Below are 27,137 nucleotides of genomic sequence, written 5' to 3' on the forward strand. Positions count from 1 at the left end.
GGCACTCAGTTACAGTAAAGATTCACTTTTTTATTGCCTTCTGAGCCGTGATACAAGGATTCATCAGATAAAGTACAAAAAGGGAAAAGTTATAAGAAAATATACAAAAAAAAACAACATAAAGGTATTCATATATAAAGGGGCATACAAAGTCTTTTTTTTATACAAAACTACAAGAATGAGACAATCTAGTGTTAAGGTGGTCATAAATTTACATACAGCACCCAGCGAGGCCTCTCGCTCTGCAAGTGTGACTCGATCTGGACAGGCGGGTCAGGAAAGGCGTCAGGGTGAAGACCGACAGGATCTCCAGCCAAAACGTAAAGCGAACCACCTGAGCAGGGTTTTTGGATTTCCCTCCGAGAACACTCAGGCACGTCGCAGAGCAAAGACCGGACGAAAGGCCACGTCGTCACATTGTCTCCTCGGCGACAGAACACAGATTTAGCCTCTTAAGTTAGAGGAAATGTCTCACGACAGTCCTCGCACTGCGGAGCCAGTGAGATCTGTGATCAGAGCTGGTTCCTATGGGCAGACTGTGAGCGAAAGTGAGCCGTTTAACGCTGGGAGTTGTAACAACACTTCATTCTTCTGATTCCTTTTTTAAAAATATGCTGTTCTACTGTGGAACAAACAATCTGCTATAAATACATCATATTCAACAAAGCGTACAAAACAGATCAAATATAAACAGCACTAAGAGAAACGTGTGTGTGTGTGTGTGTGTGAGGCTACCGTTTTCACTGAATAATATTTTGTGCTTGTGTCTAAACAGTAATCCGGTTCCCTCTGGTTCCCGAGCAGAGCCCAGGTCCGCTTTGTGCTGCACAGACCAAGTCTAACATGTGACATGGAATTTAGCCTTAAGTCTGCTTGTTTGAACTCCCAGAGGAGAATCTTAGAAAGTGAAGACAAAAAAGTGTACACATTATGTCGTTTACGTCGATACCAGGAATATGATTCTGTATCACAGGCTTTCAGATAAAAGTCGTCCTCGTGAAGAGCGACAGGCCAAGTGAAGGCTGCAAAGGCTTTGTGAAAAGGCACTTTGGTTTTGTCCGTTGATTCAAGGGGGTTTCTGATTTCCCCTTTAAACGGTCGTGTCAGGATGTGCCCTCCTCCTCCTCCTCCTCCTCAGTCTGTTGTTCTTCCTCTGTGGTGTCTCGTTCGCTCGCTGTGACGGCCAGATCACTTCCTGGAGAGAAGCTGGTTCTCCAGCTGCTCCAGACGAGCAGTCATCCCCGCCAGTAGACAGTTGTTAAGGGTCGATAAGACAGATGGAGACATTTAACGCATGTCTGCTCATACATACACGACGTGAACGTGCAAACTCCACACGTCAAGTAAATAAAACCAAACATGAAACACCAAATGCATCATGGAGTTAGTCCCCTGGTGACAGCATCTGATGAGCCAAACACACAATCTCAGCAGGTTTTGGAGAATTAAACGTTCCTCTGATGAGCTCGTTACATGTGGGACGGGTTTGAGAAGGATTTGGTGCTGATGGGGTGTGTGGACCTCAACTCAACACAGATGTAACTACAACCACAGCCCCACATCTGGGACATACATTACACATCCTTTAAATCACCACTCAGTCTGCTGAATTTTACTCCGTGGTCTCTGTAGGCTTCAACCACTAGCAGTTTTTCTACCACAGACCTAAATTAGAAAGGAGGTCTCAGCCTGTCACTGAGGCTGATCATGAGCACCTGTTTCTCAGGTTGGCGTCGGGGTTCAGGTCCTCGTGTTTAAAGGAAGGATATGTTTCTGTGTGAGCTGCTCCAGGCTGCTAATGGTGGCCTGCTGGAACTCCACCAGACTCTCACAGGCACACGGATCCTTCACCTCAATCTCCCCCTGACTCTCCTCTGCAAAGGCACAAAGCACAATATCAAGTTCCACGTTGTACTTTCACCGCCACGTATTTCTTATATGTACAGGATTGATGTACTTATAGGGGAAAAGGCTCACAAAACATGCAGTTTAGCAGAATTTTTTAGCTAAAACTAAAACTCTACACTTTTATGTTTGATATTATATTCATGGTATTATATTGTATGTGTTACTTTATATTACAGTTTTTACACATGTCTTTGCACAGTCCTGTGTTGTACAATGAAGAATAAATTAAATATTGAGTTTTGGTGCCATTCCCACAGCTGTCAGTAGATGGCGCCAGAGTATAAGGCATCTTTTCAGTGACTGCCTAGCAGACAGCAGGTACAGGTGAGTCTTTCAGAACTTCACTTGAACAAAATGTTTTTAAACTATCACGATAATTAATAATTACATTTCATTCTTTTAAAAAAATGATGTTCACAACGCTAAACTGAATAAGAAACTGTGTTTTTCAAATCCAATTTTAGAAAACGAAACAGAACAACAGGAAGTAAACAGATGCCTGCGGGCCTGCTCAGCGTGTGCTGCTGTACATGTATTTACTATCATCTGAGATGTGGTGGAGTAGATGCTTCAAGTCGCACCGAAGTGAAATACTGCACTTCATCCTTGGTGCTTTGGTTTTTTCTTGGTCCAGTCCACCACACGGACATTAGGATTAGGACCAGCTGTTAGCAAGCTGTTCATATGCCGTCACGTAAAAATGAGAGGTGACACACTGCATGTTGTGCATCGTGAGGTCCGGCAGGTCGAGTGCCGTACCTGGGCAGACGTTGAGCTTGAGGTTCTCGGCGATGGTGCTGATGGCGGTGAAGTCGGTGGTGTAGTAGAAATGTTTCTCCACAGGCTCAGACGCGATCTCACGAAGTTCATCTTCCACAGCTTTTCCAACGCCCACAGCGTACATGGTGATACCTGAGCAGGTGCACAGAAACACACGTCACACACATCTCGCGACTCGAGTCTGACTCCGGTCCCCCCAACCCCCACGCGCTCTGAACCAGAGCCTCACCAGCTTCTTTGGCCTTCTTGGCGAACTCTGTGATGTCGTCCTGGGAGCGTCCGTCCGTGAACACCAGTCCAATTCGGGGGACGTTGCGGCTGGCGGGACGAGCACCCTCTGCCTCTGAGAAGCTGTTCTCCACCATGTGCTTAAGGGCCAGACCCGTCATGGTGCCTTTCTCCATGTACTCGATCTGGAAAAGTCCCAGACCAGCACACCGTTGATGAGGGCCCGTAATGCGGCTCAGACTTTAGATTTTATGATGGTGCATCTGGTATTAAACGTAAACATGAAGATAATTTGTTGAAAGTTCACCTTCATGACTGCAGCTTTGATCTCCTCTGCAGTGTGGTACATGTTGAGAGGGAACTCAGTCCTGACCCGGCTCGAGTACTGAACCAGACCAACTCTGGTGCCGTGAGCAGACACGTCCAGGGAGTCCACGACCTGGAGCACATGAGGAGGTCAGGGTCAGAGGTCAGCAAATGCTCTGTTTGTTTGTCTCTGAATATTTGTGCCTTTTACCCACAAATCAGCAGATTTTGTGCTTTCGTTGCTGGATCTGATCACAGAACAGTTTGAGTTACATCCTGTCAGCCTCAGTCCACATGTGAAACTGCTTGTTAAAGCTGCTGATCAGCAGTTATCCAAAAACAAATGAGAATTTGTAAAATTGTTTTAATTGTTGCTGTTTTCGTGTGCAATGACTTGGGGGGCGCAACGCGTGTTTGTTGCGACAAGCAATAATCACCAATAAGATTAGTGATCATTTTCTAACATGCAGTTTATGGACACCTGAAAGTAAATGTAAAAGCCCAGTTTAGCTGCTCTGCTTCCTCTTTCACATTGCAGAACATGTTTCACATCCTTGTTGTGTTCCTCTTCCTCTTTTTCTTTACCAGCAGAGCTTTCACATAAAGCTGCATGTCACAACTGTGCTGTCGGATTATCAGTGTTTGCTAAGCAGTTTGTCTTCGTGTCATCAGCTTTAGTTTTTATTACTACCGATTTATCCAGCGTGAACCGTGCATCCCTAACAATGACATTACAGCACTGCAGGTGTCCGTATGAACGGGAACGTGAGCTCCACCTGGTTCACAAACTTTTTGACCAGCTCAAAGTTCTGAGGGCGGACGCTCTTGGAGCCGTCGATCAGGAGCACCAGGTCGATGTTTCCAGACTTGCAGGCTGAAAGTGAACGAGACAAGAAAGCGCGAGTGAGACGGAGACACACTGAGAGCTAACGTCTGATATAATAATATAAATCAACACAGTGTCAGACTGCCACAGATATGAAACTGGCACATATGTCAGCTGATCAGTAATTAGAGCACAAACTTTTCTTTGAGGTAAACTAACGGTGTCACTGTTACACATTTTATTTTTTCCACTGTAAAATGTCCTTTTGGGTTCAACGCTGTAACAAAGAAATTCATTAGATTTCTGTATACCACACGTGTTTATGTTTAAAAATTCATTGCAGTGCACGTGTTGTTATTCAAAGTGAAATACTGACATCATTGCTGGCCTCAGTAGGTTGACCCTGACAAACACATCTGTGCGGCAGCGGGAGCAGCGATCGAAGTCTCAATCTGGACTGGATGATAAATGAGAGTGTCTGCACTGCCATGAATCTCCATATGGAGGTGCTGTATGAGAGCTGCTGGCAGACACTTTGGGTTCCTCTCAGCCTCCCCAGAGGACAGAACGATTCAAAAGATCATGGCGTCATCGTCCAGCCAGTTCCGGCCAGACATAAGTAAGCTCTGGAGGCTTTTCCCCCCTTCGGTGAGGCTCATCTGATCACACCACAGGCCATCTGAGTGTCCGACTCGGTGCAGCACAGAGTGAAGCACAGTGTCGCCTCAGATCTGCCTCCATATCCCGGGTTTCTCCACACCATCTCACATGTTGGTGAATTTGTGCTTGTCAGACTGTCTTACACTAAGCTGAGCCTCTGCTGTGATGCCCACACTGGGAAACACTCAGTGGTCAGTGGACTTACTGCCGCAGCTCTTGCCATCCTCCTGCAGCAGTTGTCCCTCTGGACAGATGCAGTAATAAGATCCTGGAGTGCTCACACACTGGTGCTCACAGCCATGTTCCACAGTGTTACACAGATCCACGTCTGCAAGAACACACACAGTGAGTACATGAAGCAGACGCACAGACACACAGACCAACTGACCCACAGACACACAGACACACAGAGGCACAGACCCACAGACTCACAGACACACAGACACACAGACACACAGACCCACAGACACCAGACTCACAGACACCAGACCCACAGACACACAGATAATAATAATAATGATAATAAAATAAAATAATAAATATTTATATATAACAATCTTAATCTGTACAGTAACTAGTAAAAAAGCTTTTGCCTGCAGAATGTAGTGCAGTGGAATATAAAGTAGCAGAAAGTTGACAAATAGTCAATAATAATACTTGAGTAAAGTACAGGTACCTCAAAACTGTGCTATGCATACTGATACTTGAGTAAAGTGTAATGAGTTACTGCACATTCCACATGTTGCACATCATCGTTCTCATTGATTACTGATAATCAGTTTGAGTTGTGCTGTGTGAGAGTCACTGACTCGTGCAGGTCTTCTTGTCTTTGTTCAGTTTGAATCCTTTGTTGCAGTCGCAGCTGAAGACGCCAGGCGCGCTGATGCAGATCTGTTCACAGTCGTGTTTCCCCTCGGCACACAGGTCGATGGCTAAACGGCACACACACACACACACACATCCTGCTGTCATGAGCGGTACAGTGTGTGTGTGCTTGTTTCCGTGTGTATGTGGTTTTGTGCATTAGTGAAGCCAGAGGATCATGCAAAAAACTTCCACTTCAATTCACTGAAGAAGAAGATGAAATCTGTGGCTGACTGCCTGTTTGAGAGTTCAAATTAATTAATTTGTTCATTATTTTTAATTAAATGAAGTGTGAATCTGTGTTTGTTGGAGTGTGTGTGTGTGTGTGTGAGACGGCCTGACTAACGTGTGCAGGTCTTCTTGTCCTCATTGAGTGTGTATCCTTCATTGCAGTCGCAGGTGAAGACGCCAGGTGCGCTGACGCAGATTTGTTCACAGTCGTGTTTCCCCTCAGCGCACAAGTCGATGGCTAAACAACACACACACATCGAGTTAAGGTGTGTGTGTGTGTGTGTGTGTGTGTGTGTTCAGGAGGTTTAACGGTCTGGTAAAGATGTTTTTTCCCAGATTTCACATGAAAACATTGACAAATTTCTGAACCCAAAAGCATTTTTAGCTGTTGAATTTTGCTTGAACAACATGTCTACACCGTCCGCCATTCGCCTCACAGGAATCTTATGGGACAGGTGTGATGGTTGGATCTTAATCAGCACATCTACAGCCACCAGTCGACTAGCTGAGCGGCTTTAAATTCAGGCTCAGCTGCTGCAGCACACACTTAAACTGCAGGCTGACGTCGTCTACACACTTCAGCTGCTGCCTTATAAAACCCGAAGCATCTGTCACTGAAGTGAACTACGCCAGTTAACTGTGGAGTCTCAGATGTTATCGAATGTGATGAACGCTTTAATGGCTCTGATTACGTGCACAAGGTTTTACTGGACAAACTTTAACCTTAACGCTGAGCAGGGGAACAGAGGAAAGCAACATGTGACCACACTACGGGAGATCATGACGACCGTTTCCTGTGATGTTCTCTTTAATTCAGTAGGATTGTTTTACAGTGTAAATCCCAGCAGAACGAGATCTGAGTGTTTTCACAGAACCCAGAACAGCTGAACGATGTTTTACTGCACTCCTCTTGACATGACGCTTTTCAATTCCACGATGTGCAACTCGAAGGTCTGCATGACTTCCAGGGAGCAGCGAGTCTTTGGTTATCCAGAGGCTGTAAATTTATCTTATCCTACTGCAGCTGTGAGTGTGTGTGTGTGAGTGTGTGTGTGTGTGTGTGTGTGTGTGTGTGAACACAGTGAGTCTCATTGTGCTTCCAGGAGGGTTGAAGTTTCAGTTTAGTTGTTTCCTGTTTTATTTTGTAAGGTCACTCTCCTCCATGTGTGATGTTTGACTTCACACTTCCTGTCTGTGTCTCATTCCCATATGTGTGATTGCCTGATGAGGTTCACCTGACCCTGATTGTGTGTGTGTGTGTAGACATAAAGTCTGAAGACTGGCAGCCAAAGATCAAGTTAGTAAAAGAAGTTTTAGTTTTAGTCTGAGTTGTCTTGATGTAACAAAACAATGAATTTATTTGCTTTTTCTCAAGCTCACATTTTCTAGCATTAAAAAATGCAGGAGAAATAGCATTTGAGAAGAGCAACTGGATCACTTAGACTGTGTTTCCTCTGTTAGGCTGGAATTATAAACTATGAGGCAAAATAAGAGCTCGCAAAACAAAAAAATCGCTCCTCCTTGATTTTTTTGTGAAATTTATGTTCAGTTCCAGATTTATTTATTTAATCACTTTGGTATTTATTATTTGATTTCTAGTGACTGTCTAGTCTCGAATAAATTAATCAGCTATCTGCTTTTTGCTTTCATTTCCCTTTAAAAATCCACAGCCTTTAGCGCCATTTTAACTGCTTTCAGTAAGGAAAAAAACCCTCAAAGGTCAGCACTCATGGCTTCATTTTGGGGAGCCAGAAAACCTCAACAAAGTTTTATGATTTACATCAAGAAAGTTGCAGCCAGAGATGGAATTGCTTCGAGTTTACCCTCCCAAGTGGGAGTTGGGGAATGTGCCACGTTTGCTGTTCTGTATCAAGCTGATTTAGAGCCACCATCTTGTGGCAAGAGATGGTACAGACTAGCATCCTACGGGAATCGGGCATGGACGTAAGCAGCTCCATCAGGCCGAGGTTTCGTTGTAATAAAACACGATAAAATCTGATCCTCAGCTCGGTGACAGCGGCAGCACACAGCCTGGTCGTGTTTTTATCGGTGTCATTGTTTGTCTCGTGTGTGAACACAACTTACCCTGACACGTCTTGCCGTCATCCAGCAGCCTGTATCCCTCGTTACAGCGGCAGTGATAGCCATTGAGCACACTCACACACTCGTGATCACAACTGTGGTTCCCAAACGAACAGTAGTCGATCACTGAGGGGAGGGAAGCAGCAGGGCCGTGAGCAGCACAGCAGACAGCAGCTAAATGTGTGGCACTGCACCTGTGTTCCTGCTGCTTCACCACAAACCTGATCTGAAACAAAACTTTGTGTTTTCACTTTGCTGTTAAAACTGAAACAGTCGTGCTCGTGTCCTGATGGGGTCCAGAGCAGACATACAGGAGGAACGCAGTGCAATCCCACACTCAGCTTCGTGAAGCAGCAGAGAAATAAATTCAGAATCCATTTCAGCATGAATGAACATGACAGACATGAATTCAAGATCACTTAAAGGTGCAATATGTAAGAATTAGCCACCTGTTAAACGTCACCACAACCAAACAGGATCCAGCTGATCATCAGTAACTGCAGTGTAACTTAGTGTAAATGCTGAACTGCCTTGCCCCTTGTTTACTTTTCATATTTTTATATTTTTATTTGTATATTCTATTTATCTTTATTTGTGTCTTTACTTGCTATCCGTGTGACAAGCAGGTGTGACAATGCAAACCCCCCCCCACCCCCCTCGGGTTGGAGCTAGCTGGTTAGCATGCTAACTTCAGTAGATGTCTGTGCTACACTGATGTCTTTGACCTAACAGTCAGCATTGTTGTTTCTGCAGAGAAAGTTAGTTAAAATGATGACATACATCATATTGCACCTTATGTAAAGCCAGAGGCTATCAGCAGTCGTTAGCAGATGTGTGGCTTTGTGTTGTGAAACAGGAAATAATGTACATGTGTTTTGTTCCGGCTTCTTGTGTGCATCTTTGCTATCTGCTTGTAGGTGAGACTAACTTGAGCAGGTCTTCTTGTCCTCATTCAGTTTGTATCCTTTGTTGCAGTCGCAGGTGAAGGAAGCAGGAGAGCTGACACAGATTTGTTCGCAGTCGTGTTTTCCCTCAGTGCACAGATCGATGGCTGAAACACACACGGCAACAATCTGCTGAGTAATTATGTCCATCACCATCACTCATGGATATAAAATCATTTCATCTTTTGCTGTCCTGAGGACCACTTGTCTCCATGTTGTCTGCTGGCTCACCTGGTCTGCAGCATATATTGCTTCTAATGTGTGGCAGATGGTTGCCCATGACGTTGTGAACCTGAACTTTTGGTCATGTTTGATTACCTGCACACGTTTTCCCGTCGTCGTTCAGAGTGTATCCAGGCAGACACGAGCAGTGGTACGAGCCCGGGGAGCTTTCACAGATGTGCTCGCAGCCGTGTTCTGACTCCAGACACAGATCCACACCTGCAGCGGAGATCGCATCAGCTTCAGCATCAGCACGGTAACAACAAGCTGCAGGGTCATGATCAGCTCCTGAGAACTCATTCAACCCATCAGCTTCTCAGTACGACTGATGGACTCAGATACGAGCACATTTTGGATTTTCTGCCAAAACTGGAACTATTTTCATTATTCACAGAGGTTTGAAGTTTCATTTTCAATTTTGTTTTTGTTTCTCATTTTTAACACATAATGCCCAAACATCTATGATAACCTGAAATAAATTGTAAACCCACCATGACATCACCCACTGTCATCACCGTTTTGTTGGTGCTGGAAGTGAACATACTTGGTCATGAGGGTGGATTCTGATCTGACCACATGGTGCCCCCCACCCCCCCAAAAATCATCCCCTCCTTCATGGTCTGTTTTCCTCTAAATGGGGCATAATTTACATCATGAACATCAGGCTGGACTGAAGAAAACTTCAAGCTAACGACTGAGACCATAAACACATCGGGAAACTGTTTACTGTGGTCATAAATCAACCGAGAAGTGGTTGCATTTTTTCATAGGTTTATATACAATCAAACTTCTTTTTGAAACCAGTGGAATCGCCCCCTGCTGGACATTAGAAAGAATGTAGGTCTACCCGCTTCTGCACTGGCTTCACTTTTCAGACTTTCAGGATTAACTCTTAGCTACAAACATCAGAAGTTATATTTCTTAATTGATTCATTAATCTATGCTTTCATAATCATTTTTACTGTCTTAAAGGGTACATTTCTGTCTTTACTCTCCTTTTCCATCTCCCACTAAAGAAAGCCAGAGACTTTCTTCAGACGTCCAGTCTAGAATCATAGCAGCACAGGGAAATATCTTGCACTTAAGGGATTTGAAGAGGCTGTTATGAAAAAGTATTAGGTTCTGTGGGGTTAGATGGGCATGTTGATGCTTTTTTTCTGTTCAGACTAGACACTCATGGTGATTTTAATTACATAAAGAATCTGGTGTTGCCCTGAACGAAGCCGGCAGCATGAAATTTAAATTCCAGAGACTTGGCTGCAGTTTTTACTTGTCTTATGTTAAGGTGACTTCAAAGGGAAGTCCATTAGCGACATAAAATGTGAAGTCCTTTCCTGGTTTCAGATGGGGATTTTACAAAATATGATGCTAAATCCATAAAGAATTAGTCCTCTCAAAGGTTGGGTATTTTATGAGTTTTCATCTGTATGTAATGTGGTCTTGGGAGAGTGAGGATTTAAGTTTTCTCATTCCAGTCAAATTATTTTTTTCCAGTTCCATTGTGTACTCGTCTAAAACTCTGCACTTTATGAGAAGACAATGTAATAAAACCTGAAATTTTACAACTCATCCAAACCAAGTCAAAGCAAACCGCAATCCAAATGTTATTTGGTTTTGGTCATGGATGACATGTCTGTGTTAAAGGCCACTTTTATAGGCAGCAAACCATTTCTTAAAGCTCCTGTCATGACTGAAAAAGGATTTTGGCAAACACGATAATGAGAATATCAAATGTATACTTTGGGTTTTTACAGTGAGGTTATTTCCCGTCCAACGTCTTACCGCAGAGCTTGTCCTGGAACTGCAGTCCGAACTGGTGAATGAGGTCGAAGGACTCCACCAGGAAGACATGGTCTTCAAAGGGTGGAGACGCCATTGCCCTCAGTGATGTCATATCAGCTCTGGCCACGCCCACGGCATAGATCTCAATGCCTTTGTCTCTGGCCTCAGCCGCCACCTCCGCCACGCGGTCCTGAGGACGTCCGTCTGTCACGATCACAGCCACGTTGGGGACCTGAGGATCACAGCAAAGCGCAGGGAGGACGGAGGAACCGCATTAAACTCAGGGAAAGACGTTTCAAAGTGGAAAAATCACAGGTTCAGTCGGCAAAGTTGTCAACCTCGAGCGCATAACGTTTTCACTGGAAAAGAGAAAAAACTTTCCTTAAACGATATGAACTGTTCATGAGATAATGTAAGATGAATTGCTCAGTGAATGAATGGACCCAACTTGGCCTGAAGCTTGTGTGGCGTTACCTTCGGCCTGTCTCCCGCCTCAGCAGTGAAGGCTACATTCATCACGTATTTGATGGCGAGGCCGGTCATGGTGCCCTGAGCGAGGGGAATGATCTGATTGATGCCTTTCACCATGGCGTCCAGCTTGGCGTGGGTCTTCAGAGAGAACTCAGTGCGGACCTGAACCCAAAGGAGCAGACAAAAACAAGAATTATCCTCATTTTCATCCCTAAACTTGAACCATATGAACATCTGATCCAAATGTCATGACAATTCATCCAACAGTTGTAGAGACATTTCAGTCCGGAAGAAAGTGACGGACAGACGGACGCTAACAGCTACAGCACCTGGCTGGAGTACTGGACCACTCCCACTCTGGTGGCATTGAGTCCAATGTCCAGAGTGTCCAGGATGTCAATCATGAACTTCCTCATGGTCTCAAACTCATGTGGCCTCACACTGCGGGAGCTGTCGATGAGGAAGACCAGATCCACTGGGCCAGACTTACATTTCTGTTCAGGACCTGGAAGAAGGAATGAAAACATCTGTTCTTCAATAGAGGCGAGGACTGATGTTGAGCAGAATTACAAAAGAAAATCAGCTGTTGAACACAAACGCCTGTTTTAGTTAAATGTCCCATTGCTTTTTCTAAAATACACAAGTCAGTACTTAATGTACGGTCACCTAATTTAGCACCTGAACTCGGTCCTCCAGGTCTGCAGTCTGTTTTTGTCTTTAATTTGCCATGTTGTAACATCATCTCAGCTAAAGCACACGGCGGTCATGAGTGAGCTATGAGGTGAGCCTGTGTTTGCTGTGCGGTCAGAAAGGAGCTGTTTGATTAATGCACCTCCAGAACGTCTCCACAAAGGCTGGACTGAAACTGAAAGTCACAGCACAAGAGACTCAAGTGTCGGTGAAAGAACGAGGGATCGCTGTGGAATCTGGCTTTGGGTTCAAGCAGACTTCATTGTCTGGACATGAAAATCAAGTCAGCCTTCAGCTGCAGACATGATGTAAATCACATCCAAATGTTTGTCATAGCTGTGATGGACCACAGAAATGATCTCCTGACAAGCTTCAATGAATGGACCCTCAAGAAATCTGCTTTACTCTTATCAGCACGTGTGTCACGTGTTAACGAGAACGTCTTCGTTATTATCAACATCGTCCTCTTTCTCACGGGTGGCGGCGGCGGCTGCTTCACTTTGCTACCTCCTGCCCCTTCACCCATACATTACTACTGCAGTCTAAAGCTCCTGGCAGCTCCCACGGTTTCTTCTTCTCTTTTCTGGCGTCGTGATTTATGTGCAGGTGCTGACATATCAAAGAAATCCACTCATTCCCAGGGCGTCAAATGCCGCCTTTCTGGCCCGTCTGTCAGCATCTCAGCCAGACACAGGAGGTACTTTAGTGTATCAGGACGAGACACGCCAGCCTTTAATGTACCTCCAATGCAAACACATCTGCATCAGCATCAAACCATCAGAGCCGCTGCACAACACGACGAAGATCAGAGCTCACATCCTTTGTGACAGGAAGCACAAAAACCCAAACACATAGTTTCATGGTAAGCTACAGAAGGCTTTCCCTCCTTGACCCTGTGTGGGCGACCCTGGAAATTCGCTACACAAAGGCCTTTAGTTAAAATCAAGACTCACACGTCTGTTTTTGTGTCGTCTAATACTTTTCATTCCTAAAAATGACCTTTCTGGTTTCTTGTGTTTCTTGTGAAACAGTGTTTTCACAACCTAATGGAAAGAGGAAGGAAATAAAAACACCGTCTTCCTTTCGTCTTAATCATGTGTCCCCGTTTTGGCAGACTGACCTGCTTTTGGCCTGGCGCTAGCGAGGACGGCCAGGGTCAACAGAACGAAGCCACACAGTCCTCTGAGCTGTCTCATCTTCATCCTGACGATAGCGATCTAGCAGACAGTCGCTCACAGCAGGACTCGGCTGGAACTGGATGAAAACTGTGAGGGGGAGATAGAAGGGAAGCAGGGAGAAAATGAGGTAACATGCGAGGACCCGGGTTTGTGGTAGCTCAGATTCTGTCCGATTCGTCTACGTGGTCTGGTGTTATTCTAACAGCTTTTTAATGTGAAGCAGGTGTTAAGTTTCAGCTTTGTCTTACTGCGGTGCCAGAGGTGTGACATGCAAATCCAGAGTCAGGGTTTAATATCAAAGTCATACAGGCTGCAGGTGTGAACAGACAAATGAGGCTTTGAGTTGATTGGCCCCTTCAGCTCTTTGTTTTGGTGTCAAAGAGGGAGAAAAAGAGCTTCAACTCCACCACATACCAAACATCTTCATTCCTTCAAAGTGTCACATGACAGCACAAACCTGCTCTGGTTTGACGTGATCAGACACTCCAGTAAATTCCTGTTCTGCGTGCGTCTGTGAGGTGATAACCATGTCGACGGAGGGACATTCCAGTCCTGCCCCGTCGTAAAACGCTCGTCTGCAAACACCTGGATGAGGTGCACAGGGATTCCAGCTAACAGAAGGCTGTGGATAAACACACACACTCACTGTGTCTGTCAGTAAGCCTGTGGGCAGCCGCCGAGGGATAACGATAACGTCTGGGCTTTATGTTCGGGGGACGCGCTCAGATCAGACAGGCAACATGGAGGCCACCTGTTTCCTCGGGTCCGTGGAGAGGGGTCCTTCAGGGGTTCGGGGTCTGTGGTCATCGCTGGCTCAGGTCTGAGTAGGCGGTAGACGAGCACAAAGGCTCTTTTCTCTGATTGCGTCTCTGTTTGTCTCGTTGTCTCGGTGGCTGTCGCTCCTCCTCTCGTCTCCGTGTCCTCGGGAGCATCTCTGCAGCGCGAGGACGGTCGGCCAAACATTTGGAGCACATTATCCACGCTGGCAGCAGTGAAGCCCGCCACACTTTGGCAGTGACAGGCCCGGCGTTCGTCCTCCTCAGTCTTGAGTTTAGTCGAAGCTCCCACGGTTCAGATTTTACTTCATGATCCTCTTTCTTTATGGCAGGAGCTTGACACAGCTGAAGGAACCCCCATTTTTGTAATCTGTTCGACTTCCACGGCTGGATGTTCACATGTTTCCGTCGTTACTTCCAGCAAGACCACGTGTGGTTTGTCCTGTTTGTTTGTTAGGCAGCATGTGAGAAATGACCAGAGAATCAGATGCACGTTTCTTCACACAGTGATGAGAAGGGAGGAGACACGATCAGACCTGACAGGTTGTTGGTATTAGACTGAGCTTATGGGCATTTCTGATCACAGCACCGTCACGTTATTGACTCTCCCACAGATAAAAGACATAACCATGTGTCTTTAAGTTAAATATCCCAGATCCAAGTGCTGCCATCTTGTTCTGGTGACATCATCTGGAGCCAGACTCTGTGCAGTAGTGATCAGGAGGTGGAGCCACAGGTCCTGCCAAAACACCCGCCTGGCCCAATCAGGAGCTGCGTCATCTCAAGGGATGGCGTAATGACCTTTCATGTGTCATTTCAGGCATTTTAAGCTTTTCCGCATTGTTTTTTGCTTCATTTTGTTAGAGTTTTAGATGTGCAGGAAAAGATGAAGTCATGTGACCTGCGGTCGCAGTTTGGCTGAGTTTAGCTGTCGAAGTGACTTTGTTAGATTCAGGAGGGAGAAAACAGTTCAAACAACTTTTTACTCTTTCACCTGATCTTCTTGTCTGTGTGTCATTAGCACCTAAAATGACACGCGAAAAGCAAAAAATGCATTTTGATAACACATGAAATGACTTAAGAATCTGACGTATTCCTGCACCCTTCAGTGAGACGAGGTGCTGCTGTGCTTTGAGAATTATAAGATTAAGTTTATTTTGGTATGAAAACAAACATCTTTAAATGTGTTAGTCACTGCACAAACTGACTGTATTTTTGCTTGTCCTTCAAAAACGCTCAGCACCAACAGAGACACGCAGTAAAACAAAAGGATGATGTGTGTTTGTGAAAGCAGGAAATGAAAATGTGCAAAGTTTATCTTCACACACTGAGGAGCCTTTTCAACGTGTCCACCGAGTTTGGTCTCCAAGGGTGATGGAACGAATCTGAAGCCTGTGGTGGTTTTATCAGTAGTGTGTGTGTGTGTGTGTGTGTGTGAGAGAGAGACAAAGACTCCTCAGTGTAACTTTCTGCAGCTAAATGGCAGCCGACCCCCCTCACCACCACCTCCACGTCCAACAGCCTTTTCCTGTCTCTCCGACCGGCGCTCACCAAACAATCTACGACCATCCTGCTGCGACAGCACACACACACACACACACACACACACACACACACACACACACACACACACACACACACGCTGCCCCCTCGCTGTGTGACCAACATATGTTCTACAATTATCCACAAAGAGGATCATTCAGCTCAGTCTTGATATTTTCTCGTTAAACCCTTCGTTGACTGGCTGCCGCCGCTGCTGGCGACGGTGGGCCAGGTAACGCCGTGTTTCATACTCAGCTCTTAAACACAGAAGTGGAGATCCCATTTCCTCCAATTAACAGTTTAAACAAACTAAAACAACGCCTGCTCTCTCGTTCCCTTTGGTTATGTTCGCTCTAAAATCTTAAATGTGAACTGTGAGACATTTTATTCACAGAACTAAACTGTATTGTGTAACTACTGTGCAAAATTATGGGATAATTAAGTGAAAGGCCTCATTACTGAAGTCTGGCCTGGAAGAAAATGAGCTTTAAATATAAAATCATAAAAGAAAAGCAGTTAACGAAGGTCAGGGAGCAGTTGGTTGCACAGTGAACAAAGACGTTTGTTGAAAAGGAGTCGAGGAGCAGCAGCGGCTGTTGACGTTGGCACCGACGTGAGATTACCTCGACAAATGAAACACTGGCCGTTTCTTAAAAGGTCTTTTCAAGTTCAGATGGTAAAAATAAACCGCCGCAGCAGAGATCCAGAGGGACAAATGGTCAAACTGAAAACCAGCAGCTACCGTGCGACCACCAGCCGGACTGCAGCTGATGTTCCTGAAGCCGGACGACAACGTGATTACAGTCTGTGGGAACACCAAGTTAGAAAACTCAAGCTAAGTACCTTGGTTGAGTAAATGTACTCTCCCATTAAATTCTCGGTCCAAATCCGACTGGTTTTCAGAGATGTCCGTCCTTCTCTTCAACCGGAGACGTTTCAGGATTCTGCTCTTCACCAGCGATCACTTCTTCATTAAAGAAGAAAAGAACAGAACAACGAGAACAAGCCGAAGTGGAAGATCAGCTGAAGATCATTCATTTAATCAAAAAGACTTGAACAGCAAATCAATAAACATCAGGCCTGGACGTCCTGGACGTCCTGGACGTCCTGCCACCCCTGTAGAGCAGGACGAGTTAATCCACTTTCCAGATGTTCTGTGTTTCGGCCCCTGATGTCCACTCAAACTGTCACATCAACACTCAGCAGCTTCTGCAGAACAGATTGTAGTCAGTCGGGATGTTCAAACTGCATTAAATGAGATGTAAGTCATCATCTGACTGATATTTCACTGATTCCATTGATTCCATTGATCCGCTGATTAATTTCTCAAATGACCAACTGATCAGACTTCAGTCCCAAACCCAAAGACGTTCATGTCTCTAATCCTCACATTTGGAAAGCTTAAGTTCAGCAAAAGTTTTGGCATCTCAGTCAAACCTGACCGTCTTTCAGCTGTGTTTGGATCAATCGTTGTCCTAACTTTCCAAAGTTTTTCCATCGCTGCTCCACTCGAGTTTGACTGATGTGACTTCAAACTGTTCCTCTGGCATCTCACACGGACTGAGACTAAACGAATCTCCTGAGTTTCTGAATAACTTCACCATGGGTCACACTTGGCAGCACAGAACTCCAGCCGAGTGGCCATAACAACTTATTTATCATTTGTGTTTTCTCTGCCTGCTGTCTGATGGGAAACGCAGGCTGTCACGCTTCCAGCAGCCTCTGACTGAATGAGGCAGAGGAGACGCTGCAGGACAACAGGAACAGCATCTTTCAAATTAAAATGGGTTTTCCATGACAATCCTGATGAAAACTGATGCTGTTTATTTTTCATTTGTTCAGGGTGGATGTTGGAAACAAACTAAGCCCACGCGCAGTGCATTTAAAGAAACATGAGGACCTACACATTAACCACTGCTTACTGATAGCCGTGTCAGAAGGGCAGTTTGTGTATCTTTGGCCTTCTTCACTGGCTACGTGTCAACACCAAAGGCTGTAAAGTCATTCAGCACAAGTTATTACCAGGCAGGGCGCTGATAAGAGGGCAGCTTAAGTCTGCATTAATAAAGCTTTTTATGGGTGGTATGAGTTTTATACAGCTTGTACGACCAATCGGATAACCTGATGAAAACAAGATGTCACAGAAATGTGAAAAAGGAAAATATCAGGCAGCAGTCTGCAGTGTTTGTCAAAGAGAGAAGGTGTGTGTGAGAAAGCTGCACTCCGGCAACAGGTGATTATCTCTTTATCCACACAAAGCGACAGATACAGTAATGTACACACACACACACACACACACACACAGACTAGGGGACAGATAACAGAGCTGCACACACACACACACACACACACAGTTATGAGACCGTAAGATGTGGTGGAAACGTCGGGTTTCCTGGTCAGACCGAAGGACGCCTGACTGGTTTAGACTAAGCTAATCTTTACTGCTGAGCTCAGTGAAGACGGTGAGACTGTGAGATAAACCTCCATCTTCAGCATCTGGAACACCTGCGTGGATAAAAACCTGAACCTGCAGAGCAGAAAACCAGAATGAGAAGACAAACTGGAGGATTTTGACCAACAGGCTACAGGACGACAACCGGCCTTCAGGTCAGCTGGAGCTTTTATTTGTTCTTATTGATTTGTGTTGCTGCTGTCACACTGACAGCGAACATCAGCGCACAGACTGGAGTGTTTTCATGCTGTGTTATGTGAGTCTGTAAGAATTTCACTGCATTGTCTTCAGTTAGACTGTTTTGTTTGTTAATTGCATTTAGGATGTACACAGATCATCCAGCAGGATGACGACGTCTGATTTCAGCAGACCATCAAACTGCAGCACAAAGCCAACCTGATGTTTAGTCAACAGCTGCATGATGCGATGGACACCGAGCACTTTGTTTTATCCCCCCAACAACATCTGCCAACTGTGCATTTGCTTTATTAAACCAAGTCCTCATCACTCAGCTTTGTCATAAACAAAGAGATCTTTGTTGGCATCTTAACAGTGGTGGACGCAGAGTAACTATGGACCAGAGAGCCGCCCGCTCTTAGTGTCAGCTGAGGCCATCATGGATGAGTTGGACATCGGAGAAGATGGCAGGAAAGGTGAGCTGGAGTTGATTTTTGCCATCCTGTTGATACTATTAAAGTGTTTGTGAGCAGAAGTAAAGATTTCCTGGACATGTTATTTTAACATGAGCAGCAGCTGTGAGGCTCAGCGGTGCTTCGAGTCGTCCTGATGGACACTGAGAGCACCAGCCGGTTTATTAATGGCTCAAGGCTTCATGGAGCCAAAGAGCACCTGTTGTTTGATACCTGCTGAAGTAGCACTCCTTAGCCCAGTGGTGGGCTCCTTCTCGGGGTTCCAGGAAGTAACTCAGTGACAGAATGTATGCCTGCTTCATAGAGTTTCTGTGATAAAACATCTGAGGGCAAAACCCTGGGACAAAACCTTATCAAAAGGGGATCCAAGCTCTAATTTGTGTGTTTTATAAGGCAACATTACGTTACTGAATCTCAAGGTGAACGACCACACTGAATCTGTGTTGCTATTTAACTTGGCACCAACAGGGGGCGCTGTCTGCATTTAGACTGGGCTAAAGGGTCCAAATTGACTCTCACATTTTCAAACCGACAGTGAACATCGAAATATTTTGTCTCACGTGTTGGTTTAAAGGAAAACAGTTTGACACGCCATAAGAGCGTCGCGTGTTCATTTGTCCACCAAGCGTGTCAACTGCGCCACGAACTTTTCTGTTCCAACTTAACTGCCAGGCGGAATATTTTCGATGAAGCGTCCGATCATCCGTGAACCGCCATCGCTGCGTGAGACAGGCGGCTAACATACGGTGCTCAGACAGTAAAGGCCTGCAGCCTTCACTTACTTTAAGTCAGCTTGGCCCTCTGGAATCAGATGTCGCGCACACACACTGAGTGACATGCTGCACTAATCTGACTCCTGACCCCTGATAACCATCCCCGTGACCTCCTGCCGGGTCGTGACCCTGAGACTGAGAAACGTTGACGGGCGACGCCGCTGCTGACCAACTGTTGGACCGTTTCAGCGCCTCAGTCTGTCAGAGGCAGGACGACTTAACTTCACCCGACCTAATAAAACATTTTAGAGGAACTCTGCACGAGTCTTCTGATTGGACGAATGTGTTTTTAGCCTCCTCTTTGATTGCTGTCATTTCATACTGACACAAGTGCTTTTTTAATTGAGAGTTATGGAGCTGCTAATTCTCTTCACCAGTCTGGCTCTAAAGTGTCACTGAACAAATACAAGAGCTCCTCAAACGGGTAAACAGACAGGAACAAAGACATTTCTGCAGCATAAAGAGAACACATTCAGGTCTTTATCCCTCTGAGGTCATGAGAAACTGTATTTTGTCACCCCCCGTGAGCACATCTGAAGTCAGTTGCTCAGACTGTGAACGTGATCCTCTCAGATGAAAGCACCGTCGGGTGACGGAGACGCCGGGAGGTTCAGAAGTGTGACTTACATACGGAGAGAAGTTTCTCTCGTGGTTTGACTGACAGGCTGCAGTCACACTGAGATGATATGAGCTCAGAGACCAGACAAAGATGGAGACCATATGTCCATACATGCTGTGACACAGACAGGGCAGGAGGAGTGGGGGGACAGACAGACGGGAGGGCAGGGAGACAGGCAGCGTGTGGTTCGTACTGTAGGTGGTTTGAGTGACAGCTGGAGCCCACACCGAGATGAACACACAGAACTTCTTGTTAGTCGCCTTTAGATTGGAACCAGATGTTGACTCTGCTACTGTTAGCAGTTTCACTGAGTGCCCGACTGTTTTACTGACTGTCTGTCTACCTGCCTGCCTGTCTCACTGACTCACTTCCTGTATGCATGCCTGACTCTCTTACGGACTGCTGGATTATCTGTCTGCACCACCGGCTGTATACGTACCCGGAGCCAGTTTCACAAAGACAGACTGTAGATGCCAGTCCACCCAAAGCACCCACGACTTATGGTCTCAGCAGCTTCTTTTCAGGGAACTAAAAGGTTCCTTCAGCCCGTTGCTGTCTGCGTTACACCAACCGTTTCCACATTTTTGTGTGCATCTCTACGACGACGAAGAACGATCTGTCCGGGCAAATCGACATGAGCTGACAAAAACCAACCAGTTTGCAGCTGCAGATTTAAAAATGATGGCTTAAATAAAAGGCCGCTGGCGTTTGACCAATCAGAAATGGACAGCAGCTGTAATGGACTCTTACCATGGAAACATGATTCACTTAAAAAAAACATTGTATTCACAAATTGAGAGTATGCATAAAACAGATGGAAGCAGAAACTTTAGACTGTAACCTTCTTCACATGAGAACATGAAACTAACAGAAATGTCACATTTCCTTCATGTTTTCCATCATTTGAACTCTTCTTCTGTAAAGGTTTAAACTGGAGGAGCCAACTGCTAACATTCACTCAACAGCAGCGGATCTAAAAGCACATGCGTTCACAGATTTCCTAGAAAGTCACTTAAACTTTAAATTTGTGTGCAACTCCGATCTGAGGGCAGGCTGGCTTCTCGTTAGTCTCCAGATAAGTCAGATTTTACTCTGAAACTACAGATCAGACTCAGCCGGGTCTCCGCCGCCTGCACGTCAAACTTCATATTCCCATCTGTCTGTCCATCTGTGTGGCTGACCTGCTGCCTGTCTACATATCTGTCTGCTGTCTGCCTGTCTGTCTGCCTGCTGTCTCCTTGTCTGTCTGCTGTCTACCTGTCTGTCTGCTCAGGCAGGCTTGTCTTCCTGCCTGAATGCTGGCTTTTGAGGGCCTGCTCAGAGCATCACCTCCAGGCAGCCAGTGTGAACCCAGAGCTTTACTCACCCACTGACCGACACTCCGACTCACCCAGCGACTCACCCTCTCACCCATATCACTTTTAAACCTGCCAGCAGCACCTCTGATTGAAGCGACTTCATCGTTTCACTTCAGTTGGAACAGCAGCACCACAGATGTGCGAAAATGTTGAGATATCATTAAAAACTTGCGGGTCATCAGAACAAAGAACAAAATATGTTCATCAGAGCTCTCTGTCAGATATCATCAGCATCGTTCTCAGGAAAGTTCTCAGGAAAACCCTCTGAAGGGAGACTTGGGAAACATCTGTTAACTCCTCATTACTCCTCAGTAATCTGCTGACTGCTTCCTCCAACGGGGAGTTCACAGTTTTGTCTGAAAAATGTCCCAGAAAAGATAAAACACTGAGCGCAAATTACACACTTGGTTTTGTTCAGCCTGCAGTCTGAAATCTGACACTGAAGACTCAGCAAAGCAGCAGATCGCCACAGTTTGGAGTCAGTGGGGGTTTAACTAAACTTCTGAACAGATGGATGAATAATCAGAATTTAACACGCAGCATCCTGTTAACGAGCTGCACTTTGCGCCTCCCTGCAGTCCTGATGCAGAAGCAGCAGCGCGCTCACGTCACTTCACCTAACAGCCTCCTTTAATCTCTCGCCAGAAGCACCGACGACCCAGCCAGGATTCCCCCCGCCAGACGCCGCTGCGCTGTACCCCGCTGGTCTGTCCCCCGACCCGGGCAGCCCGCTGACTCACCTGGGGACGCTGCTGGCCGGACACGACGCACCGAGGACGGGCGGATGGGACAGGTAAGGCAGGCAAGGCACAAGAAGTCCCGTAACACACACACACACACGATGTCCCGGGTACGAAAGGTGAGGTCACAGTTTGCTGAAGTTTATCCCGGACTCTCAGAGAAGCCCTGACTGAGGAATGGGCGCCTGGACGTGAAAATGCGTCCTGTCTGTCCCGCTCCGTGACCTCCCCTCGCTTTGACTCGCTGCTGGAATGAGGTGGTGGAGGGATGGAGTGTAGGTATTAAAACGGCAGGAGGAGAGGTATTTGTCAGGCCAGAGACCCCACCCCCTCCTGGCTTTGAAATCCGAACAGCGGGGAGTGAGAAGCCGAGCTTCTCCAGGCGGCTCGGAGGGCTTTGGAGGTGAGGCGGGGCGCACGGAACGCGTGGTGTTAAACGCTTTACCTTTTGTTTTGGTTAAAAACAAGACCAACGAACTCTGATGTTCTTTTACTCGTCTGGCTTCTTCTCTTCACATTTGGTGATGTTTCCACTGAAAGTCTCTGCAGAAGCGCCCACATGTTGAGGGGTGTGTTCAGTCAGGTGTTGGTTGATATACATCATTGTGTCGTGTGTTTTCAGGAGTGTGTGGGTGACCTCCTTCCATCAACACAAGTCAGAGTGGACCACCACAAAACATTCATCCAAACAAGACCAGCTATTGTTTTAAATGTTGTATTCTGTGCACTTTGTTGCAACTGTGAGCACATCTGTATAGGAGAAACACTCGTGGTTTTGTCCACCAGATGTGTCCGTCCGTCTGCAGCTCCACCGATCTGTTTGGTGGACACTTAGGACAGCATGCTCAATGACCTGTCATGGTTGTAGTGTTTCATGAATCGATTTTATTGACTTTTATTGCTCTGTTTTCTGTCTCCACTGAGTCCTCACTCCTCCTGACCAGCAGGGGCCGCTAGTGATCGGCAGCCGCTTCAGGTTGGACTCCTGTTTCCGCTTGGACAACGCTGTTCTTGAGAAATTATGTGACGTGTTCCTCATCTGGAAGGCCGAAACAGCATGCACAGAGCGATTCATGTGTCAGAGCTGCTGGTGAGGACACGACATGGACACACCGAGACACCTGCTGAGTCAGGAGCCCCTTCAGAAAACCCTCTAACATCCGGCCTTTGTCCTCGCTGTGAAAGGGTACAGTCAGCATTCAGTCAGCAGCATGACTGTAACAGCATGATGTTCTGACGCCTGTTGAAGTTAAGGATAATAAATAAATCGTTTTCCCTCCATCGCAATTCAAGCATCACAAAATGGTGAAATGGTTTCAACAAACCTGACGGCTGTAGTCACCACTTTCCTCTGGACCAGAAGATGCACTTCTCTGGAGGGGAAAGTGCATTCCTGTCCACCCCTCCCCACTTTTCTGTCTTTCCTCTGTCCACTCTGAGCTCCCGGTGTGAAATGCCAGAGAGTCTGAGCTCCTGACACACTGACCTCTGACCTCTGAAGAGAGGAGGGTCTAATTTAGACCACCGCTGGCACCCTGGTGACTGCTCACACACAGCCAGTCAAGTGTGAACCCTGAACTGTGAGCTGTGAGAGAGGTGTGCTGGGTCAGCGGGATCCCGTCACTCACGAACAAAACATCCAGTATGCAGGCACACTTTCCTCCCTTACAAGGAGCAGGCTGCCGTGTGCTGTGTGAGGGCAGGAATCAGGCCTTTACCCCGGCGGTGTGTTGACCGTCTTCTGTTCAGCTCTGATTCAGATCCGTTCAGATCCAAATGCAGACCTGGATGAGTGTGGCTTATGTTGCTTTGCAGAAAACGTAAAAGGTGGCATCTTAACCATCTGCTCATGAGAACGTCCCAAGGCTCTAAAATAACGGATCTTAAAACTCAGCCTTGATGCTGTCAGCCCTGTTTTACTTCTCCCTCCGAAACCGAGTTCAGAGTTGAAGCTGGACGTGCAAAGTAAATGCACACGTATGAAGAGGATTTTCACGATTTGTCTTTGAATCGATAAATAAAACGTCACAACATTTTCAAGATTCAGCTGCATGAAAAACAATGTGAGTATGTGAGTTAACTGAAGCCACAGATGCGACAAGACAGCTGGTGGCCACTCAGCTCTGACGTGACAGGAAATAACCCTCCATGCCAGCAGGTGGCGGTACGCCGTCTTTAGCAGTCAAAAGGGGAAACCAGAGGACCTCGGACTGAGCAGCCAGTATGTGATCATATGTGCTCTGTTCGGCTCGTTTCAACAATATAAAACAAGTCTTTCTCTTGCACAACAAAGCATCAGTTAAATTCTGCTGAACCAAAAGTTTTGCGTTGGTTTTATGAACATCAGGTGGACCCTCGTAGTTTAGTTTTGACCCCGCAGGAGATCCATGTGTGTGTGTGGTTCTGGTCTTATTGGGTTTTCCTTGTTAAAGCGAGCGGCCTGCTGCATCAGAGAGACGCTCTGCTCCTCTCTCACCAAACCCTCTTCAACATTTCCTGTTTCCTGCTCGTCTTTCCCCTGGTTTGAGGCAAGCGACTCTTTTTGTTGTCGTCTTTACTCCTCCTCTTGTGTCAACGGTCTTCATTATGAGGAGCATTCCAGACTCCGGGCCCCGGGCCCCGGGCCCCGGGCCCCGGGGTCGGGCCTCCTCATTACATCTCTGCTGCAGAGAGAAAACACAGCTAATGCGACAGCTGCTTTTGTTAGCAGAGCAACACGGAGCCGATCGTGTTTCTGTCGGAGTCCAGTCACCAGCGCCAACGTGACGAATTCAAACTAACGCCTCAAACTGGAGAATCAGCGAGGATGTTCTAAGCAGAAATGCAGGACGTTCCTGCCTGCTTATTGTTGCTAAAGTTTCCAAATCATCTCGTCTCTGATGCAGGCATGTTTTCATGCAGTTCGGCTCGTCAGTGTGTTGTGGAGCTAAATGTGTGTTTCAGTGTGACTTTGTTTACTTGTTGTCAGTTAGAGGAAGTGAACAGAACACTTAAAAAGAACTCTTCCTCTGTTTAATGTCTCATGTCATGTCATGTCTCACCGTTACTGACTTCCATTATGAGGGTGGATGGAGCGTCCACAGTAAGTCCACAGTAAGTCCACAGTCTTTCCTGCAGCCTGCTCAGACTGTATACGCTCACATGTCAGTCAGTCTGTGCTCTTTACTTGGAAACAAGTTTTTCTCACCACTTTAACATCTTCCACTTGCCTGGAGGAGGTTCAGATACAGATGTGAGTGATCGTGATGCTTTCTGCCTGTTCGATAGACACAATAAGAGCCAACATTTTCACATTAAATCCATCAAATTAGATTGAGAAGCTACAGGGAGACAGGAAATCACAGCTCACTTTGTTCGGGTCAGCTCAAAGAGTCCCGTCACTCTTTCTGATCTGTGTGATTAAATTAACATTTTAGCACATGGTGAGAGTCAGTGAATGCATCACTGTTCAAATGGATCTCAGTCAGTATAACAGAAAGTGAACACATCATTATTGAAATACCTCACATTTCATCATGTGCAGCAGCCTGTGAAGATACCACAGTGCAAACACATTTCATTATCTACACGAGTCAGTGAACGCATCAGGATTCAAGTGGACTTCAGTGCATACGGTCCCCTGTTCTCTCCTCCATCAGGAGACTGGATCTGGAGTTTCAAGGCTGTCACTTACTGGGATCAACAAGACAACCGGGAAGGGAAGCTCATGCTGACCAGAGTGTGACCATCCTGCACGCCAAGGTGGCCCAGAAGTCCTACGGCAACGAGAAAAGGTTTGACCAACACATCGTGTCAGACACCTCTGAGCCTTTCACGAGTTTGGTTCAGTACAGATTTGTTTTTGGCTGTTCCTGATGAATTAAATCTGAACATTTCAACACGGCTTGTGTTCCTGTGGGTACTCTGTCGGGTTCTGAAGTCCACATTGTGACATCTGCAGGTTCTTCTGCCCTCCGCCTTGTGTTTACATTAGCGGTCATGGATGGAGGGTCATGCAGGACCACCTGAAAGGTGAGACAACACCTTCATCACTCGACGTGTTCCCTCTTGCTTGTCTCTCTGCTGACCTCATTTTTATTTGTCCTGTCGTCTCGTCCAGAGGCCGGCTACGGGGACTCTGTCCATCGACTGTGTGGGTACATGTGTCTGGACAGCTCCAGTCAGGCTCAGGCAGACACATTCAAACTGGTCTTCGATCAACAGCCAAACTCCAGGGTGAGACGAGTGTGTGCGATAAGCTGATCTGAGGCCATGTGCAGACCCGTCTGTCGTGTTTCTGTCCACAGAGTCTCCACCCCTCAGTCAAATTCCCTCAGAGACACCAGCTGCCTGCAAGTTTAAACTGGCTTTTGTCCAGGCCAAACTACCCCCTGATCCAGCCTGGTCTCCCACAGTCTGATGTTTTCAGAGCTCTGTTATTTAACGCCGTCCACATCAGGCTTATCTTGTCTTACTTTAGACTGAATGTTGTAGAGATTAAAATGTCAGGTGAGGTGGAATTAGGAGCGAGAAGGTGCACGGGTGGAACAGGATCGGGTGGTGGTTGACTTTCACTCCGCAGATGAGTGTTGGAGTCCCGAGTGAAACTGAAAGTAAACATTGAGCTGTTTTAACTGACGTGAGTTAACTGACATAACATCTTTAACTCACTTAGCCTCACCTGAGTAAACTAAACCCAGTCAAACCACTGGTCACCTGACTAAGACACCTGCACATGTTGAACACGTCTAAAATGTGTTTTAAATGACTCGAGAAAAGCTTAATGTGTCAGAAAAGCACATGAAACTGACTCGTCCCCGTTTGTCCACACAGCAGCAGATCTGCTGTTTCCTTCAGTTTTCATGTTTAGAAGATAAACGAGTCCCTCTTATTCCCGTGGCGTCTTGTTGGTTTCTGTGACGTCAGACTTCGTGTGCTGCCATTCAGAAGGACTACAGACTATCACACAGATGTGCTCGTCTCAAGCCTGTCCTGATGGTCTCCGTCAGTCCAACAGCGTGTGAGGATGTGGCAGGAGACACTAAATCAGTAAATATCTCCACTGCTGGTAAAGCG

The 27,137-nt window shown here is 46.3% G+C and overlaps 3 protein-coding genes and 1 long non-coding RNA gene across 8 annotated transcripts in view; 2 read left to right on the forward strand and 2 right to left on the reverse strand.

Moving 5' to 3' along the window:
- On the reverse strand, positions 1-22,776 carry matn4 (matrilin 4). Of its 3 annotated transcripts, XM_046385074.1 has the most exons (17): positions 22,083-22,776; positions 13,115-13,259; positions 11,634-11,809; positions 11,308-11,466; positions 10,834-11,065; positions 9,148-9,270; positions 8,814-8,936; positions 7,889-8,011; positions 5,919-6,041; positions 5,518-5,640; positions 4,914-5,036; positions 3,999-4,096; positions 3,224-3,355; positions 2,918-3,101; positions 2,668-2,820; positions 1,770-1,874; positions 1-1,247 (listed from the first exon to the last, which is right to left on the reverse strand). In XM_046385074.1, the coding sequence occupies exons 2-17, from the start codon at positions 13,194-13,196 to the stop codon at positions 1,189-1,191; spliced, it is 2,118 nt and encodes a 705-aa protein (XP_046241030.1). In that variant the 5' UTR covers positions 13,197-13,259; positions 22,083-22,776; the 3' UTR covers positions 1-1,188. The 3 variants fall into 3 exon arrangements, with proteins under 3 accessions (XP_046241030.1, XP_046241031.1, XP_046241032.1); XM_046385075.1 differs by lacking the exon at positions 5,919-6,041; XM_046385076.1 differs by lacking the exons at positions 5,919-6,041; positions 7,889-8,011 and having other exon boundaries at positions 22,083-22,775.
- The window catches only part of LOC124057033 (nuclear factor 7, ovary-like), a 546,992-nt gene that overhangs the window by 207,312 nt on the left and 312,543 nt on the right, over positions 1-27,137 (reverse strand). The gene's annotated exons all lie outside the window — the stretch shown is intronic.
- LOC124057057 lies at positions 3,030-9,552 on the forward strand. The gene is made up of 6 exons (XR_006843052.1): positions 3,030-3,372; positions 4,445-5,053; positions 5,565-5,632; positions 5,966-6,069; positions 8,861-8,965; positions 9,176-9,552. It is a non-coding gene; the product is annotated as an uncharacterized LOC124057057 (long non-coding RNA).
- Positions 15,576-27,137, forward strand: part of rbpjl (recombination signal binding protein for immunoglobulin kappa J region-like) — a 19,692-nt gene continuing 8,130 nt past the window's right edge. The window contains exons 1-6 of one of the 3 annotated variants that reach the window (XM_046385077.1): positions 15,578-18,097; positions 18,265-18,595; positions 21,988-22,135; positions 25,721-25,855; positions 26,023-26,093; positions 26,182-26,297. In XM_046385077.1, coding sequence (XP_046241033.1) covers positions 18,559-18,595; positions 21,988-22,135; positions 25,721-25,855; positions 26,023-26,093; positions 26,182-26,297 — 507 coding nt within the window. In that variant the 5' untranslated portion in view covers positions 15,578-18,097; positions 18,265-18,558. Of the gene's footprint in view, positions 18,596-21,987; positions 22,136-24,707; positions 25,176-25,720; positions 25,856-26,022; positions 26,094-26,181; positions 26,298-27,137 lie in introns of those variants that run through there. The other 2 variants (XM_046385079.1, XM_046385078.1) reach the window with 2 other exon arrangements.

The sequence above is a fragment of the Scatophagus argus genome, chromosome 3 (assembly GCF_020382885.2).
Source record: "Scatophagus argus isolate fScaArg1 chromosome 3, fScaArg1.pri, whole genome shotgun sequence".
Lineage (NCBI taxonomy): Eukaryota > Metazoa > Chordata > Actinopteri > Scatophagidae > Scatophagus > Scatophagus argus.